We start from the raw sequence: 27,662 nt of genomic DNA on the forward strand, positions 1-27,662 counted from the left end.
TTTTGCACAATGGGTCGAGAAAACAGATAGAAAGAAATGGTTCCGATAACATCTCAGCCCTTGTCCCGCTGGAGGAGGTGATGAACGTGGTGCAGATGGAGAAGCAGCGTAATCTGCTGCTGCTGCTCTTACACCTCCATTCAGACTACATCCTTTTTCTAAGCAAGGACACATTTTCATGACATTTAAATGCTCGAAGGGAATAAAGAAGTTAAAGAAAATCTGGTGGAAGACATTTTAAACTAATTGTAAAAAGGTTTTGAAACCTCTCCAAGAACTTTATTTTATGTACTTCATGTGTGGGGATATTTTGCTGTATCTTTGAGCTGAAGGGGGAAATTGCTCTCCGATTCAAGCACTGCTTCCTTCTTTGTCAGTGTGGAAACTATTTGTGTTTGAATCGGAAGCGTCTACAATAGTATAGATTTAGAGCACATCTTTAATCTATGCTTCCAGAGATTAACATAAAACTTTTTCAAGCCTAGTAATGACTAAATTAGATCGTTATAGGATAGAGTAAATGTTTTGTTAGTCATCTGAATCTTTAAACTTTCCATTTTTGAACTTATTTCTTCTAGAAGCTATTACATGCAGTAAAATGGGATTCGCTTAAAATGTTCCTGGTGCTATTTTTAAATCTCGATCAAGCATTTGCATTGACAAAATAGAGTGTAAACCTGATTAATTCCTGTTTATAATGGGCACAATTTAAATCAATATTCAAGTAAAACCTTAGAGGGCCTCTGGAGAAGATTATGCAGCTCTAATCGTGCCCACTGGATGGCTCATGATTAGATTCTAATTGGACAATAAGTAATGACACGAGCCATTATTGGTTTATCAATATCCCATGAACCTTTGAATGGCAATTACGGCAGTTGTATTAAACAAAGGTCTAATAAGAATGGAGCTTGACCTAAACTTGCCCTTAGCAGCCCTGCAGGGATTTCATTCAGTTTTATTTTGTCTTTTTTTTTTCTTTTAAACATAGTCTGAAAGGTGGCTGCCATCTTCCTGCAGTCTTCCTCGTGTTCACATTCAGCCTCAGTCTCCGGCTCTGTTTTACATCAACAAAGAAAGCAGCCATGTGTTTCCAGATATTTTCAGTGCTCCTCTCTCCAAATATAGTCAGCATATAGATGAGTTTTACATCCTCGGTCCCATTTGGCCCCATGCAGCATGCGCCGTGTTCCATTTTCCCTCACTCATTACAGGCAGGGCTGTTGACCTTGTGCTTGTAGTTCATGTGCAAGAGCAGATGTGTTGCTCTGCGGGCCTAATGATGTGCAGCGGAACGAGTCGTTGTCTGTTGGGTTTGTCACTGCAAGTATGACAGCATGTGACGACTGACGCTGAGGTTTACTGGAGATATATAGTTTGTGCAAGCCCCGTCAGACAAAGAGAGGACAAGCAAATGGTTTAAGGAGAAGGTTTTGGTGTCTCTCTCTGAACTCCTTTTGAGCATGTGTCGACTTCGACCCCGGTGTCTCCCTTCGGGGACGAAGGGGTGACTTTGGAAATTGATCTGCAGGCTGCTGGGCTGGTCTCAAGTGTGGTCATGGCTAGTTACTGGGCGAATGAATATACGCTTTTTCATGAAAACCAACAAAGGGATATGCGGTGTATGTACATATTCAACTTTGTATGTTCAAGGGTGTTCTGCAGCGGAGTGAGCTTGTGCTTCGAGAATCAATCTTTATTAAAAAGGATAAGACTGAAGAATTGATTTAATGAATGCGGCCTCATGTCCTGCAGCCACATGTAATCCGCAGAGAATCATTGAGCATGAGCTCAGGGGGACAAAAAATGTTCGTAGAAGACTCATAGAGTGGCCTGTAATGATAGTCTCCATATAATCCCATAATTCCTTGTTTAATTAAACTCTGGAGCTGGCCTTGAGACTCCGCCAGCTCTGTTGCTCTTTTGTTCTCACAGTTGTTATTTGGAGGCAAGGTCTGAGTATTCTCTTGTCCACTTATGCTGAAAGATTTGACTAGTGCAAGATGCAAACACCAATCGGAGCCGCGAAACAATGAATTCGACTCAGACACGAGATGCTCAGGTGAGCACTTTCACTTGAGCTGGATGGCAAGAGGCCTCCGTCAGAGGCAGAAATCTCCTCATGCACCCCTCTTCAGTATATCTCCCTTTATTTTTCCTTCTCCCACACTTTCTGGACGGTGCATGATGCAATCCAAGTAGGCCTGGAGCAACACTGGCACATCACTCCGCCTTGTCAATGTCTCAATGAGGACATTATGAAAATAAGAATTTTATGACATGAAATGAAAAGGGCCATGTAGTTTGAATAGACATGCAGAGGAGGTGAAAATGATGCAATTTTCTAAATTCAGTTATAATGGTAATATGCAATGGTAATGCGTATTTACTGTCAAAATTTCCCTGTCGGCCTGGATTGTAAAGCTTTGTGCTGTATCTACACTCCTCAAGCACAAATTCAGCTTTGTTGAATGCTAAAAAGTAATGTAAAATATGTTCTAATTCATTTAATGGCAGCAGGTGGAAACACATGGGACTGAATGGATCTGGTGTGATATTGTGCTCTATTTTATACAGTTTGGCTGAATTGTATATGAGTAATATGCCCTGGGCCAATGACAGAGAAAAGCAGGGTGAGGAGCAGCAAGGTGGCCTGTGCAGATTAACCCCACTACCCACCAGCTTCCCGCTCCCCCTTAGCTCTCAGCCTCCACAGCCTCTGGGGCCCCTCTCACAGGCAGGATTGTATATCAGGGCCTCTTCTATATTAAATAAATATCCACAGATTAAGATAATATTTTCTCTGTTGTATATTGAGAGAAGAGTGACTGTCATTTGAATCCTCTCTGATGCCAGCTCTCCTATCTTGAGCGACAAAGGAGTCCCTTTTTAAAAAAATGCAGATAATGCTGCTATTTTCTAAAAACACCCCTCAGTTAATTCACACAAATGGCTTCTTAACTCGATTTTCCATTACACAATCTCACAGGTGCCCTTCTGTACCTTTCTTTCCACCTCAGGCAACCGCACGGACGAGGGTTCAGATGTAGATTCGGAGCCCGACTTGCCCCTGAAGAGGAAGCAGAGGCGCAGCCGCACCACCTTCACCGCAGAGCAGCTGGAGGAGCTGGAGAAGGCTTTCGAAAGGACACATTACCCCGACATCTACACCAGAGAGGAGCTGGCTCAGAGGACAAAACTCACAGAGGCGAGAGTGCAGGTTAGACAAACAGCAAAAACAGAAAACACAGTCTTATCTCTGACTGAGGTCTGGTTTGGTGACTGTGGCAAAAAAAATGGGCCATGCTGTTTTTTTAGAAGGAAGGAAAAAGAAAAAGATTGTTTCAAGGACATCATGAAAACAAATATAGATTAAAGTAGGATTCTCCAAGTTGAACTTTCCAAAAATAATCTTTATGGCTGTATTTTTATCTATTTGTATCTAGGAGTTGTGAAACTGAGCTGAACAAACTTCACCTGTCAGCACGAGCGTGAAAAAAATATATATTTAAGCTCAATGTTTTGACTTTTACTATTAACCGTGACATTCGTCACATTTGTTTTCAACCATATCCCACTAAGACATGTAGAGGTGTCCACTATTATCCTTTATCTTCAAGTAGCTTGACAGAGGGACTTCATCCCTCACACCCAAGACCAGAGAACCCGCTCTGACGGTCTGAATGCCCTAAAGTTGCACGCACACGTACGACTGAAGGAAGATGTGTACAGTAGAGTTACAGCAACAGCTGTTCTTGCGAAGATGGAGAGGGGGAGAAAAAAAAGAGGAGAGGAGAAAAAGGGGATGCATTCCTGGCGGATTTCTCATTTCGGCCTTTGGCCAGGATCTCATCTCATCACTTTCAAGCTCGCCGCTGCTTGTAAAACCCTCCACATATCACACAGGGTTCTTCATCCTCTCTAGGGACCCCGTGCCCCGACAACAACATTAATCAATCAACCACTAGTAAAAAGGAAGAAAAAAAGAAAGAAAGAAAAGAACAGAAAAGCGGGGGGGTCCCCTCTCCTCTTACCACAGTCATTCATACTCACTTTAAAACTGCCCAAACTCCTCGCTGCATGCTAACTGTTCATCACACTACAAACACGCAGTTCTGGTAACTGATTCCACACATGTCTTTGTCCATCTTGAGACAAATCCCTCACAACCCCCTCCCCCCCCCACCCACCTCAACATGCAAGGGTGTCCAACATGTCTGAGCATTTACTACCTCACTCAGGGACAGCCAAATGTATCTCATGGTAGCTTGTTTCCTCTTTGGATCTCCAAGAACTTAATGCAGACAAGAGCTGCAAAAACCAAAAGCTTCGCTGGAAATCTGTATGGGATGTGTGCTCCAACACATTCAGGAATTGAATTCACTTTTGATTTATAGAGATTGAGTTTAACCAAACCACACATTTTTTTTCCTGCCTCATAGTCAGAATCACAACAAATGTCATGGTTTAGTTCTTCAGGGAGTCATCGCGGAGGACAGTGATACCTCATTTAAAAGAATAATTCATGTCTGTATTTATGGCTGTGTGTTTATGGATCAGTGTGCCAAATATTTATGGAGCAGCATGCCAGAAGTGGCTAAACATGGGAGCGGGAGAAGAGAGACACCAGAGCAGAGTGCTGTCTCTTTGTGGTTAGATAATAGACTTAAATGATGTCATGTGAAAACCTGAGGAATTTGAGTCATGGCTATAATTTGTTAATGCTGTTTTCCTCATAATCTAATTCTTTGAAGCTTTGAAAGTCTCGAAAGGTCAACTTAAACTTAATTTTCTGAGAAGGTTATAAAGAAAAGGGCTCTAGTAGCCAAAACAAATAATGCCCAAAGTGGTGCTGCAGTTTGCATGCTTTAGTGAACACATGGCTGCATAACTGCAGCTTTCAAGAGTTTTGTCTTTACATTTCTCCAAAAATGACAGAAGTTTGTAACATGACTTTTGAAGGCTGCTAGAATGTCTTTAAAACCCCTGCATAGCTAGCGTAAAACCAAATGCGGAAAGTTGTTTTTGAAAGGTAAATAAGGCTGTTTGGTACATGAGAAGATGTCCTCCAGCTGGGCTTTCACATGGGTGCCCAAATGACCCATCACAAGCCAGAGGAGAGGAGACCCTTTGGCCCGAGCGCAAAGCTTCTCCAGAACAGCTGCAATGACGCATCTTCCAGATGTCGTTAAGATTCTAACAGCAGTTTGGGGATGAGGGAGAAACTGCAGGGAGGGGGCTGCGGATGGGTCTCCAAAGCTCATATTTTAACTCGAATATGTGTGAGCTGTCATGGTTCACTGTTATGCATTTGTCATTAAACACAGTGTTAATGTGGAAAGCAGTTTTTACGTCGGGCGCAGAGGTGCACGGTGTGGGGAGCACCTCTGTAAATAAGGCCGCCATGGCGCTCAAAGCCGTGTTGTAAATTAAACAATTAGATTCTCGTGGAAGTGACAAGTGTTTGGCTTAGCGCTGATTCGCAACCTAAACTCATAAACAGGTCTAACTCCCATGTGTCTGCCCTCGTCTGCCATTTTAAGACCCTCTAACCATCTATCTTGGTCAGCCTTGCTGCTCCTTTCAGCGTAGTCTACCGGCACTGCTTTACCGCCACAAGCCGCCGCAATGGTTTTATCACCCCGGCTGACAAATTGTGGGATGTGATCCATATCTCTCAGCAATTAGTTCCAGGCCGTCTCAGTAGGAGGGGATGCTGCCAAGTCTACCTTCACTAAATCCTCCGCTGATGCTGTGTGCTCTGCCACTTTCCATCTGATAACCCCTCAGTTTTAACAGGAGCAGGCAGCAAAGCCATTCCATGAGAGCATCGTTTCGCGTCCGCTCCCTCTGAGGAGTGGACCCGGTGGGGGGAACCACTGAGGAGAGGAAGATGTGCAGGCAATAGGCTGAAGGTCGCTGTAAATCAGCTCTCACAGATGAAGGAAATTACATCCACCTCCTATTTAGACTGAAGTTTTTAAGAGACAGAGGCCGGCTCTGAGTCTTGGCTGAAGCTCATCATCTCAGCATGCCGCTGCTGGATCGCTTTCCCGAATCTGTCACATAGGTCCTCTTTCATTACCAATAAACATCCTGCATGTAGCTATTATAGTTAGTGGAATCTAATAAGGCATAAGCATTGCTGTTTACGAAGCATGCAAATCAATTTGGTAAAAAGTTTCTTTCTTTATCTGCGGCTTGTGCTGGCCCGAATGAGAGGACAGGAAAAAAAAGGGCCTATATGGAAGTCCGTATGCAACAGAGCTGGAAAGCTGAATTCTACACAGCGAGTGAAATGATCATGTAATGTTGATGATTCCTGACTGTTGTATCAGTCATGTTTCAGCACTGTGACAGAAAACCACAGCAGAGCTGAACCCAACAGGCAGCTGTATTCCCGCTAGTGCTGGTTTACTTTTCATAAAGGAATAAATAGGATTTGTGTAGATTGTAGGGAGGAAATTGTTGCACTGCATCAGTGTGAATGTTCGAACACTTTCTTATTATTAGAATTTAAATGACTTTGGTACAGTGCTTCTGTACTCCTGATACTTATCAAGCTAATCCCACTCTCCTCACAAATTCACACTCCTAGCTACTTTAATTAGCATAGTGCCAGTCTGGAAGGCAAGCAGGGAGGGAATCAGAGGGGAAAGAAGAGGGGAAGGAGAGAGGAGGAGGAGGACGTATGAGGCAAGGGGGAGGGGGAGGAGGGTGGTATTGCGTGGTATAAGACAGAAGAGGATTTATATGTTGAAACTGGTTGCATCACCCCTCTGCTGCGTTTTTGTGGGTATGAAGTCAGCAGCACATTTTGTTTTGTCATTATCTCTCTACGCTCAGTATTCATCTACAAAATGTTGCAAATTGGCTCCTGAAAGGCGTCTCATATTCAGGACTTGTCTTTGGCAAAATAATTCATGGAGGCTTGTTTAAATGGGCAATTCTGAAATAAGGGTGATCCTGTTTAAGAGAAACAACACGGAGGGATGTTTACTTCAGCGCAGTGTCATGCCTTCACAAAATTCGCAGCAAATGTGTATTATCACTGATCAGAGAAAGGCATGCCACTTGATCACTAGGAATCAATTCTTTTTACTGACAGAGAATGGAAGATTAAGGTCAAGGAAAAGACAGATGGGCCGGGGAACAAATTCATGGCTCTGTATTGAATATTTCAGGTTTGCTATCCAATTGCAGATTTGAGGTTTGCATCTAAAGCGCTCATCGTGCTATAAAAAGCATAAACTCCCCTCTATTCTCCTCTCTTCTTCCTTTGTTTGTCAAGCAGGGTTTAGCTTGACACTTGATGGGTCACAGGTCCTCTCTCTCCCTCCCTTCACAAACATTCACCACAATGATGCAGACCCGTCAAAAGAAACCTTTCCGTGCGTAACAAAAAAAAAAAAAGGGACAGAAGTGAGCCACAGAAATTCGGCTGCACACTTGTAGGTAGATAGAGAGACACAGAGGAAACGCAGATGCTCTCTGTACTGCAGAGAATTAAACCGGATTGGGGAGAGCAGGGGAGAATCTCTGGTCCAAGGTGACTTTGTGATCAGGTTCCAGAGCGCAGCCTCAAATCCTCAAGCTTCGGGCTGTGTGCTACTCAGTCCGAGAGTGGATGTGTGCATGCACAAGACTGTGCCACTAATGCATGCATGCCCGTTATAGTGCGCGGGCACATATGCATCGCCACCTGAGAGCATGTTTATCCCTGTCTGTGCTGAGAGCTGGATGACTGTTGGACAAAGCCACATGGCTCTCTACTTTCCATATATTAGAGTGGGTGTGATACATCTGCTGTTTGAATGTTCTTACTAAACAAGAACTGGCTTCTGTTTGAAAGATTGGATCATAGTATGACAGTAATGTTGCACTATAGCGATTCAAAACCAAAGAATAGCACAAAGCCTTTTAGATTATGATGATGCTGTTTACTTAAATCTTAAGACTAAATCCATATGAGGATGCCCGGTCAATAAGATTTTTCTCTCAATACAAGCAAACAATCAAGCATGAGTAAATATCCTTTAAAAGAGGCAATTTGGTACCAACTTAGGTCAAAGCAATAGTGAAATATTACTGACTATGTCTACTAAGTCATTAAAGTAAAACTAAACATGTATTGAAACTTTTGTCATCATTTTTCACAACAGAATCCCTTTAGAGTAGTACCAGGAGTGTGGTTGAGCATTTTATGCATATGTATTGGTTTAAATATTAACATCAAATGGGGTTAAAGTCATGTTTCAATGTTGACGCAACCCAACTGTAGCTTAAATCTAAGGCATGACTGTTATTGTGAACAAAATTGAAAGGTTATCAATGAAGATCGGAGTTGGAAGTTACGTAGAACGCGAACACAAACGCAACAAAGGGAGCGGCGAAAGCCAAAAGTGACACTTAATATTTAAGTGTTTTTGTGTCTGCCATGATGGAGCGCCTCCTTCCTAAGCTGGGATGACAAAAGGGGGAAGGAAGTTAAAGTGAGCATAAAAGAGAGGAGGGGTGAGTGGATGAGGTCGGAGGTGAAGTGGCACCGTGGGGTGGAGGGGGGCGTGGGGGGCTCCCTCACCACACCACCACCCCCACCCGCGCCCCCCCCCCCCCCTCCCTGGGTCAGGCAGCTGTTTGTCTGGCCCAGTTGGAGCTTAGTTCAGACCTGCGACCACGCTCCACTACATCCCAATAGCAGAAATTTCACTGGAGCCACAGACCGCATTTGTTTTGGAATAGCTGATTGAGGGATTCAGAGGAGGTCTTTAAAAGATTTCCTGTTGGTTTTCCAATTGTACATTTGAAGTTTGGCCCTTTTTTTTTTTTTTTTTTCATGCGACGACACAGTTGTTGTATCTCATTTACTTCCTTGTAAACTGAGCTAAAGGCAAGAAAGAAAAAGGATGGAAAAAAAAAAGAGGCAGCAACTGAGTGGAAAGAGAATCACATTTGAATTAAGATCTCGCTTGGGCTGAGATCCCTTGTAGGCCTATACGAGTTTATATGTATGTTTGTATGTACAAAAAGAGGCAGCCCCCCAAAAAAAGCAGAGTACGTCGCCGTGTAAGTCCCCTTGAAAGTGTCCCTCTTTAAGACCTGTTTAAAAGGGACGCCCCCTCTTTGTGTCCACTGTTCTCTGTGGCGTATGGAGGGGCTTTTGTCCCCTTCTTTCATGTGGTCTCACAATAGCCCTGGCCGTTTGAAACACAACAGTAGATGAACTGCGCTGACAGTGTATTAAACTCTGATGAATTGCCTGTGCGAGGCATAGATCAATGTCCTTCAACCCCAAGCACATAGTGAAGCCCTGCCTTGTCTTCGTAAATGGAACAGGTTGCTGGCTCTTTTCAAAAGAGTCTGATTATATTCATGTTTTGTTGAAGCAGAAGGCTTTTTAAAATGTGTAAATCTTTGCCATTCTAAAGAGTCCTATTTTTCCCCTTTTTATTCAGGGAATTGACATTGTGTCTCCTCTCTTTTGGCGCTGCTCATTCAGTGAGAGTTTTGCTGGAACTTGTTTTGACTGGCACGTTTTCCTCTGTAAAAAAATAAAATAAATAAAAATAAAATATATATATGTATGTATATATATATATATATATATATATATATATATATATATATATATATATATATATATATATATATATATATATATATATATATATATATTATAGCTTTAAAGCTGCAAAATAAATAAAGAATCAGTACTGTAGCACTTTCTGTTTCACTGCATCTTCCAAAGTTCCTCTCAGCTTGATAAACACACTGGATGGAGTGTGATGCCCAGGCTAGTGGCCTCCCTTTGACCTTTTAGTGACTTTTTCCTTCTGAAGAGGGGCTAGGGGCAGCCTGTTTACACAGATCACAGCCGCTGCAGAACAGCAGGACATGTAGCTAGCAGCAGCAGATAAACCACTAACACACCAACCAGGAAATCAGTCACAGGTGACAGGACATCACTGGGTGTACCTGCAAGCATAAATACAGTTAAACAGAATCATTAACAAAAAAGAAAACAAAAACAAACAAAAAAAACATTACATTGAAAGGTAAAAGTTTTTGTTGTTGTTTTTTTAAGCTTTTATTTTGAAATGATACATTTTACCTAACTTCGCAGGTGTGGTTCAGCAACAGACGGGCTCGGTGGCGCAAGCAGGCCGGCGCCAATCAGCTAGCGGCCTTCAACCACCTGCTTCCTGGAGGATTCCCCCCCACAGGGATGCCAACTTTACCCACATACCAGCTGCCGGAGTCCAGTTACCCCAGCGCCGCACTATCACAGGGTAAAACTGACACAGCCACAAGTCTGGCAACACAAACATACAACATGCTCTGTCCTCCGGGTTTAATCCAATTTTGGCAAAGATTGCATTAGTCCTGTTTATTTGTGGTATGCCATCCATATTTTATTTACATGTTCATAAAGTGGTAGGAATCATGTGCTGCATATAAGAGCCATGCAGCAAGTAGTTATGTTTATAATCACATCTTTGTCACAGTGAAGCAGGAACAAGTCTCACATTATGAGTAGGGGGTCGTGTCAGCCCTTTACACTTTCCATGAATAAAAATGTTTGTACTTTCTTAAGAATTTTCAGGAAGGACATTTAATGTATGACTTATGACTCATTGAGCTTTAATTTTGAGGCCACTGTTTTCTACTGCAAACCTTTATTCACTTTGTATATTGTGTGTATGTGTGTGTGTTTGTGTGTCAGAGGGCAGCAGCACATTGCACAGACCCCAGCCACTGCCTCCATCCTCCATGCACCAGGGAGGCTTGGGCGCCGACAGCAGTTCCGCTTATGGCCTGTCGTCCAATCGCCACAGTTTCTCCAGCTACTCCGACACGTTCATGAGCCCCTCTGCATCGAGCAACCACATGAACCCAGTTGGCAACGGGCTCTCCCCACAGGTCAGTCCGACAGGCTTTACATCCGTCCCCCTGCCATGCCTGCACACACGCAGTTTGTAATGTTCCCTCGTAGGTGGTGTTAACATTCTTGAGTCAATCACCCCCTCCTCCTCTTCCTCCTCCTCCTCCTCCTCCTCCTTCTTCTCTTATTGCTCAGAAAATGTAATTGTATTTGAGTGAAATTAAAATTCTGAAACAGCGTGTTCAGCAGAATTACTGCCAGTGTGTGGTTTTACGTTCGCGTTTTCCAAAGCCCTGGATTTATTTTAGCTACTCCAAATTGCTACATTTGTAAAACAATTGGATTAACATCAACAAATTAAAATTCATCTTGATAGCACCACAAGTGCTCAAGCTGCTCCAAACAGCGGTTTCGACTTTCCTGGGACATCTAAATCCTGCACAGCGCAGTGAGAACACATGCAGATGAAATAATTAGCTAAAGCTTATAAATGTAGACCCATAATCTTCTTCACGTAATTGTCTGCAGCTGGAAGACTCCAGTGCTATGTGTGATTTAGTTAATTTTTTATTACTGCATGAGCTCTGCGTGCAGAGAGACGCTCTGCATGAGATTTTAGTTTTCCCTGCTGGCCATTTCACCTGCTTCCTGCACCTCACCTCTATCTACCCTTCTCTTTGCCGTCTGAATGCACGATACTGTACAGGCAGGTTTGTTCGCCTCCGTCTCTGAAAAGCAGCTTGGATTTGACTTCTTACACCTCCATTAATGAGCGTTTAAATGTGACTCTATGGTAAGGGTTCAGCTTTAAGTAGCACAGAATGAAAAATGATTTGTATTGATGCAAATCGTGTGTACGGAGTGAATTATACACAATTACCCATCAATACTGGCCAGTCTTGCCCACCCTCACCAACAAGATGTGGTTAACAGGCAGAAAATAAGATTGAAATGGTGTGTAAAGAGTTGAAAATGAATTTCAATGCTGCATTTGTCCACAATTACCCCGTCGTTCACACGTGTTTTATTGGGAGTTTTTTTTTTTTCCTTCTTCAAATATTTCTCAAAGCAGATTGGAAACATTCTTGGTATTACCCTCTTTCTTCATAGAAGAAAGAATTAAGGATTTTGTGACAAAAAAGAGATTTTCTCTCCTGCTGGAGCGACGGAGGATAACATGGAGGCTCACAGCGTGTTTGATTGTTAATCGTGGCACAGGGGTTTTAACTGCTAATGCTCTCGTTGCAAACCTGCAGAAAAACACCAGGAACATGGAGTCATTTTAATTTTTTTTTTTTTTTTTTCATTAATGGGTCTCTGTACTACTGGCATGGGGTGCACTGTCGCTTTCTCTCCCTCCCTTCTTAGGCATTCAAGAATTTCTCGGGATATTAAACATTTCCTGTCACAGTGAGGATTAGGGCAGGAGCTTTTGGGCGACTGTGCAGCATGGATTCTAGTATTCTATTAAGAGTGATTGATGAAAATCTTTTTAGAGATCCACCCAACATGCACTTAATTTGTTTTTCTTCTCCTTTTTTGTCTTGGTTTATTCAGATATTTTTTTTAAAGAAACGCTGTAAATTCTCTGTTTGTGGCAGATGTTTTGACCACGCAGTTGAAGCGAAATGCTTTGAATGCATACAGAATGCTGTGTGGCATTCCTATCAGTCTCTCAGCGTGGAGATGGATGTTCCCACTGACAGCAGAATCAGAGTTCACTTTCTGGTGCAGTGTCCTGCTGTGATGGGCAGCCCTTTCTCACTTCGGGTGTACTGCAAGCCACACGCACACAGAAAAAAAAACCTCACAACACAAAATCCACATAATGAATGCAAGGTTGACTCTGGACATTGCTTTGTTTTTTCTAACATTTAAGTTAAATGGCAAACCTAGATGTAGATGTGAAAATTGCTGATATTCTATATCTTATTTAATACCCAGCCCCCCTTATTTCATTCAATGTAATGTAAAAAAAAAAAACACACAAATACACAAAGAGACTCAGTGGAGATGGAAATGAGAATTTCATTTTTGTAAGTTACAGTAGGCATCTGTTTGCAGGAGATATGCTTGTGCGTCGGTATGTGCAAGCTATTTCTTCAAGTTTCTGGCATTGATAGCCTTGCAGTTGCTGTAAAGATTGACAAAAATTCTGTGATTCGTAGTAAATGGGTTGCAGTGGCGAGGTGCCAAGCTGTAATGGGATCCTGCAGCGTTCTGCGGTCCCCACAGGAGCTCGCGTCCATCCCAATCCATAACCTATCCCGACAGCACACATTTTCCCATTACAGGCAGTGGAAAAGCCATCCACACTCCAAACCGCTCGCTGTCATTGTGGGATATACAACATGTTTGGCTGGTTGAGGGAGGCGGTATATTACAGGGCTGTGAAAGCGAGGCTGCGCTTAGTTGGGTAAAAGGTATGAAACCAGAAGTGTGTTTTGTTGTTGGTCTTGTTTCATTTAGCTGCACAGCAGGTGTTGCAGAAAGGCTTTGGCATGAAGGACAGACATTCCAGTATTTGACTTTTAAGTTTACAAACTAGAAAGCAAGTTTACAAACTGTTTAAGTGAATGCGTTGCCAAGTATTAGTCAATTATTTCTTAGGGGAAAAAAAGGAGAATAGTTTTCTTTCAACAAGATAAGGCAATACCAGTCTGCGAGACACTTCTGAAATGATTTTCTGAAGCAGGCTTCATGGGCATTGCATATGTGTGAAAACATTTGGGCTGAATTCCTCATTATTGCATGACAGGGACACCTGCTGGGAGAGGAAAGAAAACAACTGCACCGGCTGGAAAGCTGCAAGAGGAGCCGAGTGGCACAACTTGGGTTTCAGCTCCTGTGAGAAATTTCGAGAAATATCGGCACCAGGGAATAGACAGAACAGGGAACCTTTGCAGAGAAAAAAAAAGCAGAAAGCAGCTCGGCAAAATGGTGTTCACAGGTATCATCTTATGATGAGGAGGCATGATAGCGCAATGTCCGTGGGAACGGTGCGGAAGAGATTTTAGTGCTGTTTCGATGGAGGAAGTTCACAAAGTTTTGTGAAGAACTTTTTTTTTTCTATTTTGCAGTTTTGTGAAAGTGTTGTGTGTTTTGGAATGACAAGGATGTGTGAGTGTGTATCCGAGGAGGGCCTTTGGGCTGTGTGAGTGGGCCGGGCCTACACATACACACACTCATACACATACACGGGATCAGAGGCAGAGCGGCTCTCACCCCTGCCTCCCTTTGATCTGTGTCCCCAGGCCTGCCTGCCCGCGCGGCGCTGCACCGTACCACGCACTGACACCATGCTCACCAGCGACTCCCCACAACTGTCTGAGAGAGATAAGCCAGGGGAGACTCCAAACTGTGCTGCTGCTCTTCTATTAGCTAGTGCAGACGCTTCTTTTAAAAATGGGATGAATTATTTTTAAGAAGCAAGCTCTGCCGTTGCCAAAAAAAAAAAAAAAAAAATGGAGAGGGGAAAATGTACGGAACAATCTGGAGCTCTGGCTTCATTCCGCCTCCCTCCCTGACTTCTAACAAGACATTCTGCACCTGAATACCAATGAGAGGGGGAGATTCATGTAGTCCCCCACATTATTAAAACTTGGGCATTAAGCCTCTCACCGGGCACTGTGTCAGCTGGCAGGCTCCACTGACAACAAATCAAAGAGGATGAGCACATAGCCTGCATTCATAGCTCAGCCACTCGCAGAGCAAGTGGGGGAATACATACTGGTTAATTAGAACTCCCATTAAAACAAATACTGTTACAATTTGGCAAGTACAAAAAAAGATGTAAGAGGCTTTCAAAAAAAAAAAATAAAAAAAAGAGAGACCTGCTGTTGGCTGTTGCCAAGAAAATCCAAGGACTGTAAATCATATCCACTGGCTATACTGTTTCTCAACAGATTATTAGTGTTTGCTGTTGTTTTGCAATACTTTGGAACTCTGAGGAAAGATGTTCTGCACAAACGTTCCTTCTCGCGCAACATAGTTGTCTCACGTTGGTCTTTTGCTTGCGAACGCATCAGCATCGGTTGAAGCCGTTGCTGGCTATGACTAATAATGTTGCTTCTCAGTCTGAAGTGGAACCTGTGGGATACTTTTAGAAACACAAAGTGCCACTTAAGAAGCGCATCAAGCTCTGCATGTAAGACCTGCTCTAGAGGTGCTGCAGGTGTCTACCACGGCCTCACCTGAGCCATTTGTTGCTCGCTCCGTCTTCTCAGTCGCTCGAGAAAAACCGAGTGCTGCCATTTTCATTTTCATTCCAAAATATTTCTGGTTGGCGCCTGGTGTATTCATAATCTATTTTTTCACCTACCAACCTTGCTTCCCTCCACTTGGCATTTTTGTCATCCAATGATGCCTTGCCAATAGTGTTTTGCATTCTCTCCCTCTCCCCACCTTCCTCTCCTGCTCCAGCTCTCTCCCCTGGAGAGGCAGCTCTTCTCCCTGCGCCCAGATGAAAGGCTATGACGGACAATAAAAATGCTATTTAAATGCAAGGGTGTTTGTGTGCGGGTGAGAGATATTTCCTGCTGAAAGTGAGCTGCTGCATCCTGATAAATAGTAAATATAAGGGAATGTGATTTACATTTATCTTGCAGAGGCAGCCAATATGAATTTCAGTAAATCCTAGAAGATGGGGATTTGAGGAGGAAAATGACTGAGACTGATTCACATGCTGTGTGTCCCACGCAGCTAAAATGCCTATAAGGTGGAGAGTGGCAGTGCCTTTATTAAAGTATAGGCACAGACATCGATCCTATCTAAAACACTTATTACACCCAGGAGTACACAGTGTCACAGGCTCATCTATGGAGATTTCCTGCCCCATGCACGCACAATGTGAAAGTGAATATTTCTATACGGATAATACAATCCATAATAATAATAATGATAATGATGTATCTGTGGTAGCAGACTGCTGAACAGGTGAAGTGTCTGGTGGAAAAAAACCCCACAAAACACTCATCTCCTCTGAGGCCGCTGGGGTCAGGGTGCAGGGGGTTATGGGACGGCTGGGGAAGAAGGAAGGCTCATCTGCTGTGAACCTGCCCTGCGAGCCTGAGGTTCGGGTTGTTGTCTAGCTGCATGTGGTTCCTGTTAGTTCCAGATGCCACTCTGACAGGTGCATAGCTGTGATTAATACTCTCTGAAGTTTTCTCTCGCCCATCTTGTAGTTTCGTCCTCACGGTTTCTTTCTGCATGTCCCTCTGTGGTATTCTTAGGTTCTCTGTCGCGTGCACCTTTGCAAACTTTATCTGGCACAAAAATATTTTTTGTAGCCTTTTTTTTATTATTATTATTATTATTATTATTTCAAAAAGCCTAGGCATGAATAATGCCAACAAGCTTCACTGCACTTGTCTCTTTAACAACTCTCCCTAACAATAAGATGAGAATATGGGATGGTGTTGGATCCTCAGCTGGTTGTCTCATGCAGCAGCTCTTCCCTCTCAGTCTCCAGCTGAGAGCCATTTCACTATTTATTTACATGTAATTATGGCTATGAGGTGCAGATATTAACACTGTCAAGAACAATTTGACCTGACATTTTTCACTAGACCTGGCCCCTGCTGTTTTCAGCAAACAACCTCCACTCCTCCTCCTCTTCTTCCTCCTCCCTCCCTTTTTTTTCTCTCCCTCACTCCCTCTCGGTCCGCCTCGTTTTCCTCCTGGAGCTGCTCTGTCTCTCTCTCTCTCTCTTTCGCTTTCTTGCACACACACAGGTCCTGCCTCACTGAAACCACTCTCCTGGAATCAGAAAATCTGCCGTTTAATTTAGAAGAGGCGTCTGTGCAAGGTGCAGAGTTGAAGACTGTGTGTGTGTGTGTGTGTGTGTGTGTGTGTGTGTGTGTGTGTGTGTGTGTGTGTGTGTGTGTGTGTGTGTGTGTGTGTGTGTGTGTGTGTGTGTGTGTGTGTGTGTGTGTGTGTGTGTGTGTGTTTGAGAGAGAGAGAGAGAGAGAGAGAGAAAGAGAGAGAGAGAGAGAGAGAGAGAGAGCGTGTGTGTGTCTGCGCTGGGGGGGGGGGGTTCTTATGTTCACAGTGGCTGAATCCATCCCATAGTTGCTCAAGCATATCACTCGCAGAGAATAGAGGATTGCTCCCCACACGTTCTCCAATTGCAGTCCAATAGACGGCATATTAACCTCTGCTTAGTGCGGGGCCAAGTTTATAGCTTATACTCGGGGACATTTAGGAGGTGGGGGGGGGGGCTTCCTACAGCTTGAACAGCTGTGCTTTCTTGAATACTAAAGCTACCATGAGCAAAAGTGGACAAGAAGACAAAAGGGGAAGTTTGAACAAGGCTAATATGGATGTAAATATGAACTTTATTCCATTCCCATTCGCTCCGCCTCCCTCTGCGCCCGTGAACACGTGGACGGAGCTCAGACAGAAGAGACACAGGCAGCATGCGGCTAACGTGTTGTGAAGAGTGACAGCTTGTTCCAGCGCCCGCTAATCGTCCTCATCTGTGCCTGACTTGTCAATGCCCAGATTCTGTCAGTGCCAATCAGCCACTTAATTGAACACAATTAGCACTCCACTCCAGCCCCCCCACTCCCCCCACCTCCATATGCATTACATTCTTCAAAGGCCTAGCCCCCCCCACACCCACCTCATCAAAACCCATCCTCCAATTCTACATCCCATTTTGCCTCCGTCTCTTCATCCCGTAGCGCCGTTCGAGGACACTTCAGTTTTTATAAATGTGCTGCGGCCAATTAACGCAGTGGCATGCAGGCCAGAGCCCGTCATCTGCTGCCTGCCACCAACCCGGCCGTCTGCTGCGGCCCCACGCCACCCCTCGCGCCACCTCCACCGTGACCAAAACGCTTTAATTCAATTTATGCAATCACTGTTATTTTTAAATAGTCATTTTGTCTGCTCAGATGAGGGGCCTTACTGCCCGCTGGGCCGGCCCTCTCATGTGAGGGATGAGGGGGAAGGGTGAGATGCTGTGGTAGCAAGAGTCGATGGACGTGGGAGGGGAAAGTCACTGATATTTCCATTTGTTATCTGTGTGTTTGATTTTTGTTTTGATTCAGGTAGTTTTCATGTCTGATTCAGATACTTAAACTATTCAAGCGGAGGGAAATTTAATTCTTACGTTTGAAATATATATACGATGGTGAATCTTAATTTAATATTCCGTCTCTTTCCAAAGTCAGATACTTTCCAGACACTGGATCCGTCTCACTTGTGGGTCGCAGAGTTAAACACTATTCCCGTCCTGTAATCACACCCTCAGGACTGGCCTTCAAATATTGATCTGAAATTCAGTGTCATCACCGAGGATCTTTTAATCGTTCTCAGCCGAAGCGGGTATCAGCCAGGCAGATCTGCTGAGGTTCACAATGCCATTCTGCACCACTCAGATAACTTACAGACATTTGGAGTGCTCATTTTTCCCCCGTCTGCCCTGGTGACCTCTGCCTAACTTAAAGGTACATCTTGGGGGCATTTTGATTTGGGCAGAACGGGGAGGTATCGGTGACAGAAGAACTAATCCAGTATTGCGCAGATTAAGAGTATTTGTGGAGTGGGGAGTGTTGGCGCTGGCGCTGGGAATGGAACAGAAGGGGTTCCTATCAGCTCTCTAGGCAGGCTGGCCCTCAGGCCAACACAGTCCTACAGGAGTCTTTGTACTTCCCAAAGCCTCCACTTTCCTCTCACTCACTCTATCACTCTCTCCTCTGCCCCCTTTACCTTCTTTCCATAGTCTATAGACTATTAAATTCCCTGCACTCCATTTCCTCTCTTTTCACTTGTGAATGTGTTGTTTTAATCCAGTGCAGAACTGCTCCCTTACTGTATTATGGTCAGGTGCAACCGTGACATCTGTGACAGTTGTAATGTGATTTTAGTGATTGACAGATTTTAGCCACACTCAGTCAAAACTGCCACGTCTAATGAAGCCATTCATTTCTTTATTGCACATGACACGTGGTTTAAATAGCTAAAGTTGAAAATGACTAATTAAAATACTTAGCAGCACCACATTTGCATTCCCTTTCTCTAACTTTTCTGTCTCTCTTTCAGGCTTTAACTTTTCTCGTATAACTCGCAGTGCTCCCTTCAGCTCTGTCTGTGTCATGTTGTTTTTAAATATCGACAAAGAACAGCAAGTCAAACATTCACGGAAACACAAAAAAAAAAATGTAATTTGACTGTTGAAGAAATTAGGGAGGTATGAAAGGGCGTCTTTTTGTCTCAAGTGTGCTGTTTATTTATCTGAAAGGATGCACATTGTATCAATTTACACTTCCCCACTTACTTTGCTACAGGCTGGAGGGCTCAGAAGTTGAGAGAATTAATTACTTTTTTATTATTATTTATAGAGTAATCTATCTGTAGAGAGAGTGAGAGAGAGAAAGGAAAAAGGGAAAGAGAGGGTGAGGGGAGGGGTGTGTGTGTGAGACAGAGAGAGAGAGAGAGAGAGAAAGAGAGCGGCAAGGAACGCCCTGGAGCATTGTCCTTTAAACTAGGTCCTGGCTCACATTATCTCCCAAACCAGCACTCACACAACGTCAAACAACAAACGAACAACGGGCTGCTGAGACGACGCTGTGAGCAAGACAGAGAAAGGGAGGTGGTGTGGTTGGGGAGAGGGAGGGAGGGAGGGAGGGAGGGAGGGAGTGGAGGAAGAAGGGTGAAACTACTCCATGTTGAACTAAATTAAAACATTTTTTTTTCTCTGTTATAAAGTTTTTACATTAATTTGAACTCAATTCACTTGTCGTGTACAACTTGAGCCCCATCAGTGTGCCACAAAAATATACATTTGACCAAAACGTAATATGTATAAAGTTTTGTTTCATGGGGTAACAGTAATATTAGAATTTTTTTATTAGCATATTTGGCAAAGTATTATTTGAAGCTTTAAATATGAGGTGAGTAAAAACCTTTTAGGGATATGAAGTCGGCAAAACCCTCCAATAAAATTAACTTAGCTGAGAAACAGTCCACCTCTCCCTGTGTTTTTAGTTTAGTTTAGTTTAGTTTATTTAGGATCCCCATTAGCTGTTACACTTGGCAACAGCTATTCTTCCTGGGGTCCTCAAAATATCATACAAAATACATACAAAAACATTGAATTAAAAATAAAAATAAAAATACAAATATTGCGAGAGAGAACAATTCATTACAGCATAAAAAAAAGTTAAAAGATAAATTACAATATTTTCATTGTGTATAAGAAAGTCCTTCAGTCGTTTCTTAAACTGCCTTTTATCGTTAATTTCTGTAATACATGCTGGCAAAGAGTTCCAGAAAGTCATTGCCCTGTACATGACTGTGTTCCTCATTGCCTCAGTTCACGGCTTAGGCATTGTGAATCGACCCATTGCAACATGTCTAGTGTTGTTTTAGTAGCGTTTAACAGTGAAAGGATAACATTATTTATAAAAAGCAAATGAAAATCCAACCGCTGAAAAAGGAAAACAAAGAAAACTTAAATCACCATGGTGCAGAATCCTATGCGAGGATATCCCCACACAAGCCCAACACTTATCGCGCTCCAAAGTGGCCGACCCTTCCTAATTTGCTAAAATAGCAAAACTGCAACATGTCAACGATAAGAAGTCATCTTCTTTTGAAGAACTTTTATGAGCATGGGTAATAACTGAGCCAAATGCTGGCTATTCTATTTAATAAGGAAACGATGTAATCAAGCTTCAATTAACCAGTGACTAAAATGGACTCATGCCTTCCAGCTGTCTCTCTCAGGACACTTGACTTCCTCCCCTCCCCTCCGCTTTTAGCAAACCATGAGGACATCGCTCCTCTTCCTCTTCAGCGAGTTCAGTTCGACTCCATATGTGAGGAAGCGAAACATGTGTCCGGCATGAAGAGGTCCATGAATCTCTCTCTTATGGAGAAATGTCACATGCTTTGTCCACAGATGTGGAAGGAAGCGATGGGGGTTTCCTTACTGATAGAATTAACATGTGGAAATGACTAACCAGCCTTTATGTTTCTGATGTGCTTCATATTTCCATGGAGGCCCTTTCTAAAGATATGATTAATTTGCAGAATGTGGTTAATTTCCCCTCTGTGGGATACTCCTGCCCTAGCGCATCAATTGTGGACTGTTTAGCTTGCCCCTGCATCACTGCATGCGAGCGTGTGTGCGTATGTGTGTGTCCGTTTGTGCGTGCGTGCTTGCAAACATATGTCTGTGTGCATATCACCCGTTTAACCACCTCCATGATGGGCTAATTGGTTTAGCAGCCAAGGGGCCAAAGGCCAGTGCAGCATAGCCAAGCTCAACATGAACCTGATGTTGAAAGGAAGGCTTCCCTGCAATAGGAGGGAAGCATATGTGAGACAGCTCCCTACCACCACACTCTCTCTCACTCCACTTCACTTAAAGAAACACGCAGCATAGGAAGAAAAATTCTTCACAGCAGTTTGTGTTTCACATTGGAGGAACACAAGAAGTAATCTCTTCCATTATAACATATTTGGAGACTTCCTCCTTACGAATGTCAGTTGCTATTACATTAATCTACCATATTGAATTGGAAGCTTTTATGTACTATGAATATTACATACGCTGTAATATTCAGGCAAACCGAACCTGCAGTATCAGGGGCCCCCTCACTTTGGTTTGTGGAGCGTACTTTGTGTTGGGATCTGAGGGGATCATTTACCAGTTCCAACTCCATTACTATTCATGAGATGGGTAGGCTAGGAGCGAGGGATTAGGGACTCCCTTGGTGCTTGTTGTGCTGTAGGCTCGGGCTCAGGCCTCAGGCTCTGGGACAGGGGCTGTCTGGCAAGGATGGTGGGTCTATTATCACCCTGGGACCCTTCTGTCCCACAGCAGAACACGTAGTGGCAGCGCCAGCTAATGGAAACAGTGTCTCTTGTTCTCTTTCTCTTTTCTTGACCTCATCACCCTGCGTGTATCCTCTCCCATACTCTTTAAAAAAAAAAAGGATGGAGATATTCCCTTTCTCCTTTTCAAAGTTGAAATTTTGAAGAAAAATGCCATTACGCTTTAATTGCTCCTCATCTTTCCAAGTTTTTTTAAAAACCCTGTTTTGGCTCCCTTTCCTTCAGGTGATGAGCATCCTGAGCAACCCCAGCGCTGTTCCCTCGCAGTCCCAGCACGACTTCTCCATCTCCCCGCTGCACAGCAGTCTGGAGAGCTCCAACCCCATCTCAGCCAGCTGCAGCCAGCGCTCTGACACCATCAAGAGCGTGGACAGCCTGGCTTCCTCCCAGTCATACTGCCCCCCCACCTACAGCGCCACCAGCTACAGCGTGGACCCCGTCACCGCGGGTTACCAGTACAGCCAGTATGGCCAGAGTAAGTAAAAGTTCTCATTGATGCTCAGTCTTTTGGCAAGACTTAACAAAAGTCTATGAAGTGATGTCCATCTCCCAGGAAGTGGAAACCTCCTGACCTTTGCACCTCGGATGGTAGAGGCAGACACGTGCTCTTGATAAAGACCCCCCCACCCCAGCTCCTCACCCCTCCATCCTGCCTCTGTCACACCCCACTCCGCTTGGCTTGGGAAGAGAAGAGGGCCACTTCAAAGAGCGACACACCCTCAGGGGCCACAGTGTCCTCTTGCCCACCTCTCTTTCTCTCGTTTCCACCACATACATATGCACACAGCCTCGGGTCAGGAAAGAGTTTGCTTTATTAGATTAGCATAATTGAGTGATGCTGTCACAGCCATTCATAAGAGGTAAAATGAAGCACATTTCCCCAACAGGCCAGCGAGCCAGCCAGCCAGCAGCTAACTCACATTTGTTTGTATTTATATGTTGGTTCAAGTCATGATTTGGCGCCTTGTGCATCTATTTATATTGAAAAAAAAGCTCTTCTTGCGCTGCTAAAAGCGGCCGTGTGTCAAGTCTGTCACGTTTTGGGCATGCGCTCCAGTGTTTTGACAGCAGCAAGAAACTGATGGCAGTGCGGATGTGAGCTGATGTGAGGTTAATTAAGATGGTGATTGAGCACAGTAGATGGGTAATGAATGGAGGAGAGAGGAGTGAGCTGCTGTCTCAGGATGAAAATGATCGGCCATGTGGAGTGTGGAGGGCATGAAATCAGAAATGCCAGTAGTAATGAAGACTGGCACACAGAACACACACGGGGACCCGTGTGAGTGACAGCACCGAGCCTTCACCAGGATGCACATGCTCCGTGCCAGGAGCATGCCAACCTCACACAAGGAACAGGGGAGGGGCTTTTATCGTTCACTCTCACTGTGTCCTTTGTTATTTATTTGACTCATTCTTTCCTGCCACAACTTATTTCAGCCTTAATCAGAGCAATGACACGACGTAGACAGGGACATATGTTTCTGGAGTCTCGTGCCTTTTCTCATGTGTGCTTTCTGGTTTCTCTCTCGTTGCTTCTCCGCAGCTGCTGTAGACTATCTGGCTAAGAACGTGAGCTTGTCCACCCAGAGGAGGATGAAGCTCGGGGACCACTCGGCAGTACTGGGTCTGCTGCAGGTGGAGACGGGACAGGCCTACTAAAGCCGCTCGGGGGCCCGTGCTGCAGCTCTCTGATTCGCCCGCTGCCACGCTCCTCCACGCTCCATCAAATCTGGACTCCAGCTTGCCCCTCTGCAGCTCGGCCATGACATCAGAAAAAGTGACACGTCAGTGCGACGAGCCGCTTCGGAGCATGGAAGTAAACTTTCAAACCACTTTCAGCCACCGGGCGACTTTGCGTCATTTCTTCTTAATACTTTGGGCAACTCTCCTTCCAACACAAACTGCAGTCCAACTCCCAAACCCTGCTTATTTAGCTCAGAGGGCCAGAGAGGAATCCATGGACGTTTGGCCTGCCTTGGCCCGGACTCCTCTTTGTCATTGCTGCAGACCAGCACACATTTAGAGCCATCGACGACATGTACTTTGACTTTGCTCTTCATAGTAGTTAACAAAACCAATATCATTTGAACAACTCCTATTCTTGTTCCTTTTTGATATTGTTAAGATTACCGTTGCTGTTATATGATTATGGTTAATGTGATTTTTGTTGTTCTTTGATTCCATTTGTATCTCTTTTCTCTGTTAGATGTTGGTGTGTAAAAACATGGAGGATGAAAGAGACGATCCGGGCGAGAATGTCTGTTGTGTGCGCGTGTTTGTGTGTCAACGCAGTCGCACAAAAGAGGATGATTGTTTTCCAAGCTGCTGTTCCCCCGACCTCAAATGTTCACGAGCAATTTGACCTTCCCACTTTCATATTCCTCTTGACATTCCTTAAGAACTTGGCCACTCTGTGGGAAGTCTGTCTGGATGGGTTCTGCAGGGAATTTAAGCAGCGTTTTGGCGGCCAATAGCTTTCCCCTTGTAACCTCCATCCCATCCTTAGCCGCGGCCCATGGGGAGAGGGCATTGTTTGCAAAAACAGGATTGGGGAAATTAATGTATTTTGAAATATGGACCTTGCCAAGGAGGGCTAACTCAACCCCACCTCCGTTCCCCACTCCTCCCAAATCCCATCGGCCAGGGAATCCTGTGTGACTTCAACAGTGGAAAGCAGATTAAATCGTGCAGAAATAATGTCAAAGCTAATTCACAGTGACCCTTCCCAACACTAGCCAGTCTTTCATTTTTTTTTGTACCAGCTTTAGCACGCTGTATAAATGCGCCTACAGTTGGTTTCGACTTCCTGACAAAACAAACATTCCTTTCGAAACATTCCTCGGACTCCAACTACAAATATACTACAGGCATTCCAGGGTTTTCTGCTGTAAAATTAAAAAGTCAACAAGCTGTGCCATTCACCTACACTGTGGAAAATCACATAATCCAGTCGGTTGTGAAAGGGCGCAGGTAACACCGCTGATTGCCCCCCCCACTCCGGTCTGGACTGGAGACCCGTGAAATCTTCCACTTGAACACACTCGCCAAAACATACAAAAAGAGAAAAAAATTAAATTGAAGTAATGGTTGATATGAGATATTTGTGTAGTACTCATAGTTGACTTTTGACATGATCAGAATCAGATCTGTTCCCTTTGAAGTGTGTATGCGTGTGTGTGTGTGTTTTTTTTCAGTTTTTTTTTTTTCAGTGTGATAATGTACACAAAGTTGTAAACATTCAAGATAGAAATTGGTCTTCTGTCGCCTTTTAAAACTGGAAAAAAAAAATGTAGCTGAATCAGACTGTGTATTGTTTCCTTATAAAGAATATGCTTTATACTAAAACAAAACTACTTTAAATGGGAGGGAAGCGATGGATCTGTGAAAGTAAATGTTGTTCTTTTGTTTTTTTTTCCTTTTAAATTTCTTTCACTGGCTTCTTTTATTTCAAATTTTGTTTCAGTTGTATTTAATTGGTTAATTTGTTGCAGCCAAACGTTTCCTTTCTGGTTTTGGCCCAAGTGTGAATGACTTTGTAAAGATTAGTGAAAAAAAAAAATAATAATAATAATAATAAATTCCACTGAAACTGTTCCAAGTGAAACTGTGTTAAAGAGGATCAAACTGAGCTCAAAGGACAATGAACGCTTGGTTTGTCAGATAGACTCCACGGACCACGCTGTACATTTGAAAGGTGGCCTGAAGAGGCGTCGCCACCTGCCTGAGAATTTGCCCCCCCCCCCCCCGGTTTTGCAGACTTTGATTATTAGCGCAGACCACTTCAAGCTGACGATGGCTTGAGCACACCTGCGATGATGATGTAAGCGACAGCGACCTCTCCGCTGTGGGAAAAACTGGACAGAGTCACATTCGATTGAGGACCAACAAGACTAATGCTGACTCTGCACTGAATCCGCACCACTTAAACGCCTCACTCCTGTGTATATTTTAAAAAAGAAGAATTTTAGAATCGTCTTTAGTGTATCAAACCCATTTCTAACACTTGCGTCGATAAACATTTGGATATTTAAGGCATACAGCTCCTTACCCCTCCTCTCTGTCTGTTTAGTTGCTTTCTGACATCTGTGCTTTGCTTTACTCCTTTTTCAGTTCCGCATGTGTGTATATGATCATGGTATAATTTATTCTGCTGTATGAAGTATTAGAGTAGTGGGAAACTTGTATTGGTATTTACTACCTTCAGCCTGTTGGTGTGTTTACTGTAACACTGGCGTAACTGTTATCTATTAAAGATCCAAAACTGATTCTTCCACTTGTCCCTTTTTATTCTGTGTTTTGTTTCAATGTACGGTATTTCAATTGTGGTTGTAGTTAGTTTTTTTTTTCTCGTAAATTTATAGTAACTACTATAAATTATAGTAATTTATAGTAGTTAACTGATTATCTTATTAGCAGTTGATCATTTAAATCATGTTTGAGATAAATATGCTTTGTTTTCTAGTTTTTACATTAAGATTTTCAGTATTTCACTCATTTAAATCATTTTAAACTGAATAACTTTCAGTATTTTTCCCATTCAATAGAAGAATTACTGAAGACAAATTATTAGTGGATTAATTGCAGCCCTGCTGTGAATTATGAGCAACATGCTTTGTGTGTCTACGCACCAAGGCTTGTGCATGTGTCAGTTTATTTCCTCCTTGTGTGTTCAAGAGCATCTGTGAGGTCACTGGGCCACCAGTGACTCTTCCAGCAGCGCTGATGTGATCAGGGAGTGATGAGCGCTCAGACGTCCAAGACTGAGAGACACAGACGGAGAGTGTTTTGAGGTGCAGCTGGAGGAAGTAATTCATCCTGCCCGCTGACCGGCAGCACTCATATCTCCAGCCACTGACCAGGGAATGCAGCCTGCAAATCTCTGCGGTATGGTGTGAATGCGGGGGAACTAACCGGCGTAGTACGGCAGCATCCGCTGTGTTTCAGATTACACAGACTAGGACAGAGCTCATTGACATTACACCAGCAACACTGCTGGAGATGTGTTGAGCGCACCGCAGAGATGTTCTCCCGTGAACATGGTGGATATGTCCCCAGTCACCGCAGCTTTATATTTCGATGCATAATCTTGTTTAAATCAGAAAAGACAGCCAATTATTCCAAGTTGCTCTGTGAGAGATGCATTTACGACTGATATGCCACAAAATAATAATGCTGTTTATCTGCACTCAAATGAGACAAATTAAGGGCATCACAAATCATGATTACTAACATCATGAAGTTCAAATTGTTATGGAAATGAATTTAATGCTAAAAGACTTCAGCGCTGATTTGAATAAATGTTAATTTAGTTTGCGTTGTCATAAGATGAATGTCATTCATATTTTATGAGGGAGAATCAACAGATATTTGTAATTTCCTTTAAGACCGAGACTGAAATCAGCTTCAAACTCTGGTTTTATCACCTCTTTAAATCATCAAGGCTCCTTGCAATTGATGCCAATAGGATTTGTTTTTCTTGTTGATGTTTTTTTTTTTTTTTTTAAAGGGTATTTTCCACCGTGATCAAATTCAGCGGGACTGACAGATTTCAGCGGATCATCTAAATACAAAAAATATGTATTGTTGGGAGGCTCTCTGCCTGCTGTGTGTCATCCCTCATATATTTCCTTAAAAGTTTGTTTTCTGGTTGTCCAGATAAGACCTTTGCATGTGCTATGGTTGTCCCCTTTGCTCCAGCTTGTCTCCTGAGGTGCCCGTGACTTTTACCTCCCTCTGGTTTGCTGTCACTCGGACCGGACGAGGTGGAGGCTCAGGCGCTGGTGTGGGGGAGAGCTTTGTGACACTTCCCTCATCTCCTCCTTTGATCCCCTAATTGATTGACTACAGGAGCAGAGGATAAACAGAGCCCACAAGAGCCGATTCCACTCGCCATTCTGGAGTGGTTTAGATAAAGTGTCGAGGCCCGAACTCCCCA

At 43.6% G+C, this 27,662-nt stretch overlaps 1 protein-coding gene across 2 annotated transcripts in view; it reads left to right on the forward strand.

Annotated features, from left to right (window-relative positions):
* Positions 1-25,504, forward strand: part of pax7a (paired box 7a) — a 43,166-nt gene extending 17,662 nt beyond the window's left edge. For both annotated transcript variants that reach the window (XM_061727380.1, XM_061727381.1), the window contains exons 5-9: positions 3,021-3,220; positions 10,124-10,289; positions 10,724-10,920; positions 21,953-22,202; positions 23,271-25,504. In XM_061727380.1, the coding sequence (XP_061583364.1) occupies positions 3,021-3,220; positions 10,124-10,289; positions 10,724-10,920; positions 21,953-22,202; positions 23,271-23,386 (929 nt within the window). In that variant the 3' untranslated portion in view covers positions 23,387-25,504. The remainder of the gene's footprint in view (positions 1-3,020; positions 3,221-10,123; positions 10,290-10,723; positions 10,921-21,952; positions 22,203-23,270) is intronic.
* Positions 25,505-27,662: the final 2,158 nt, after the last annotated feature.

Source organism: Cololabis saira, chromosome 8 (assembly GCF_033807715.1).
Source record: "Cololabis saira isolate AMF1-May2022 chromosome 8, fColSai1.1, whole genome shotgun sequence".
NCBI classification, from domain to species: domain Eukaryota; kingdom Metazoa; phylum Chordata; class Actinopteri; order Beloniformes; family Belonidae; genus Cololabis; species Cololabis saira.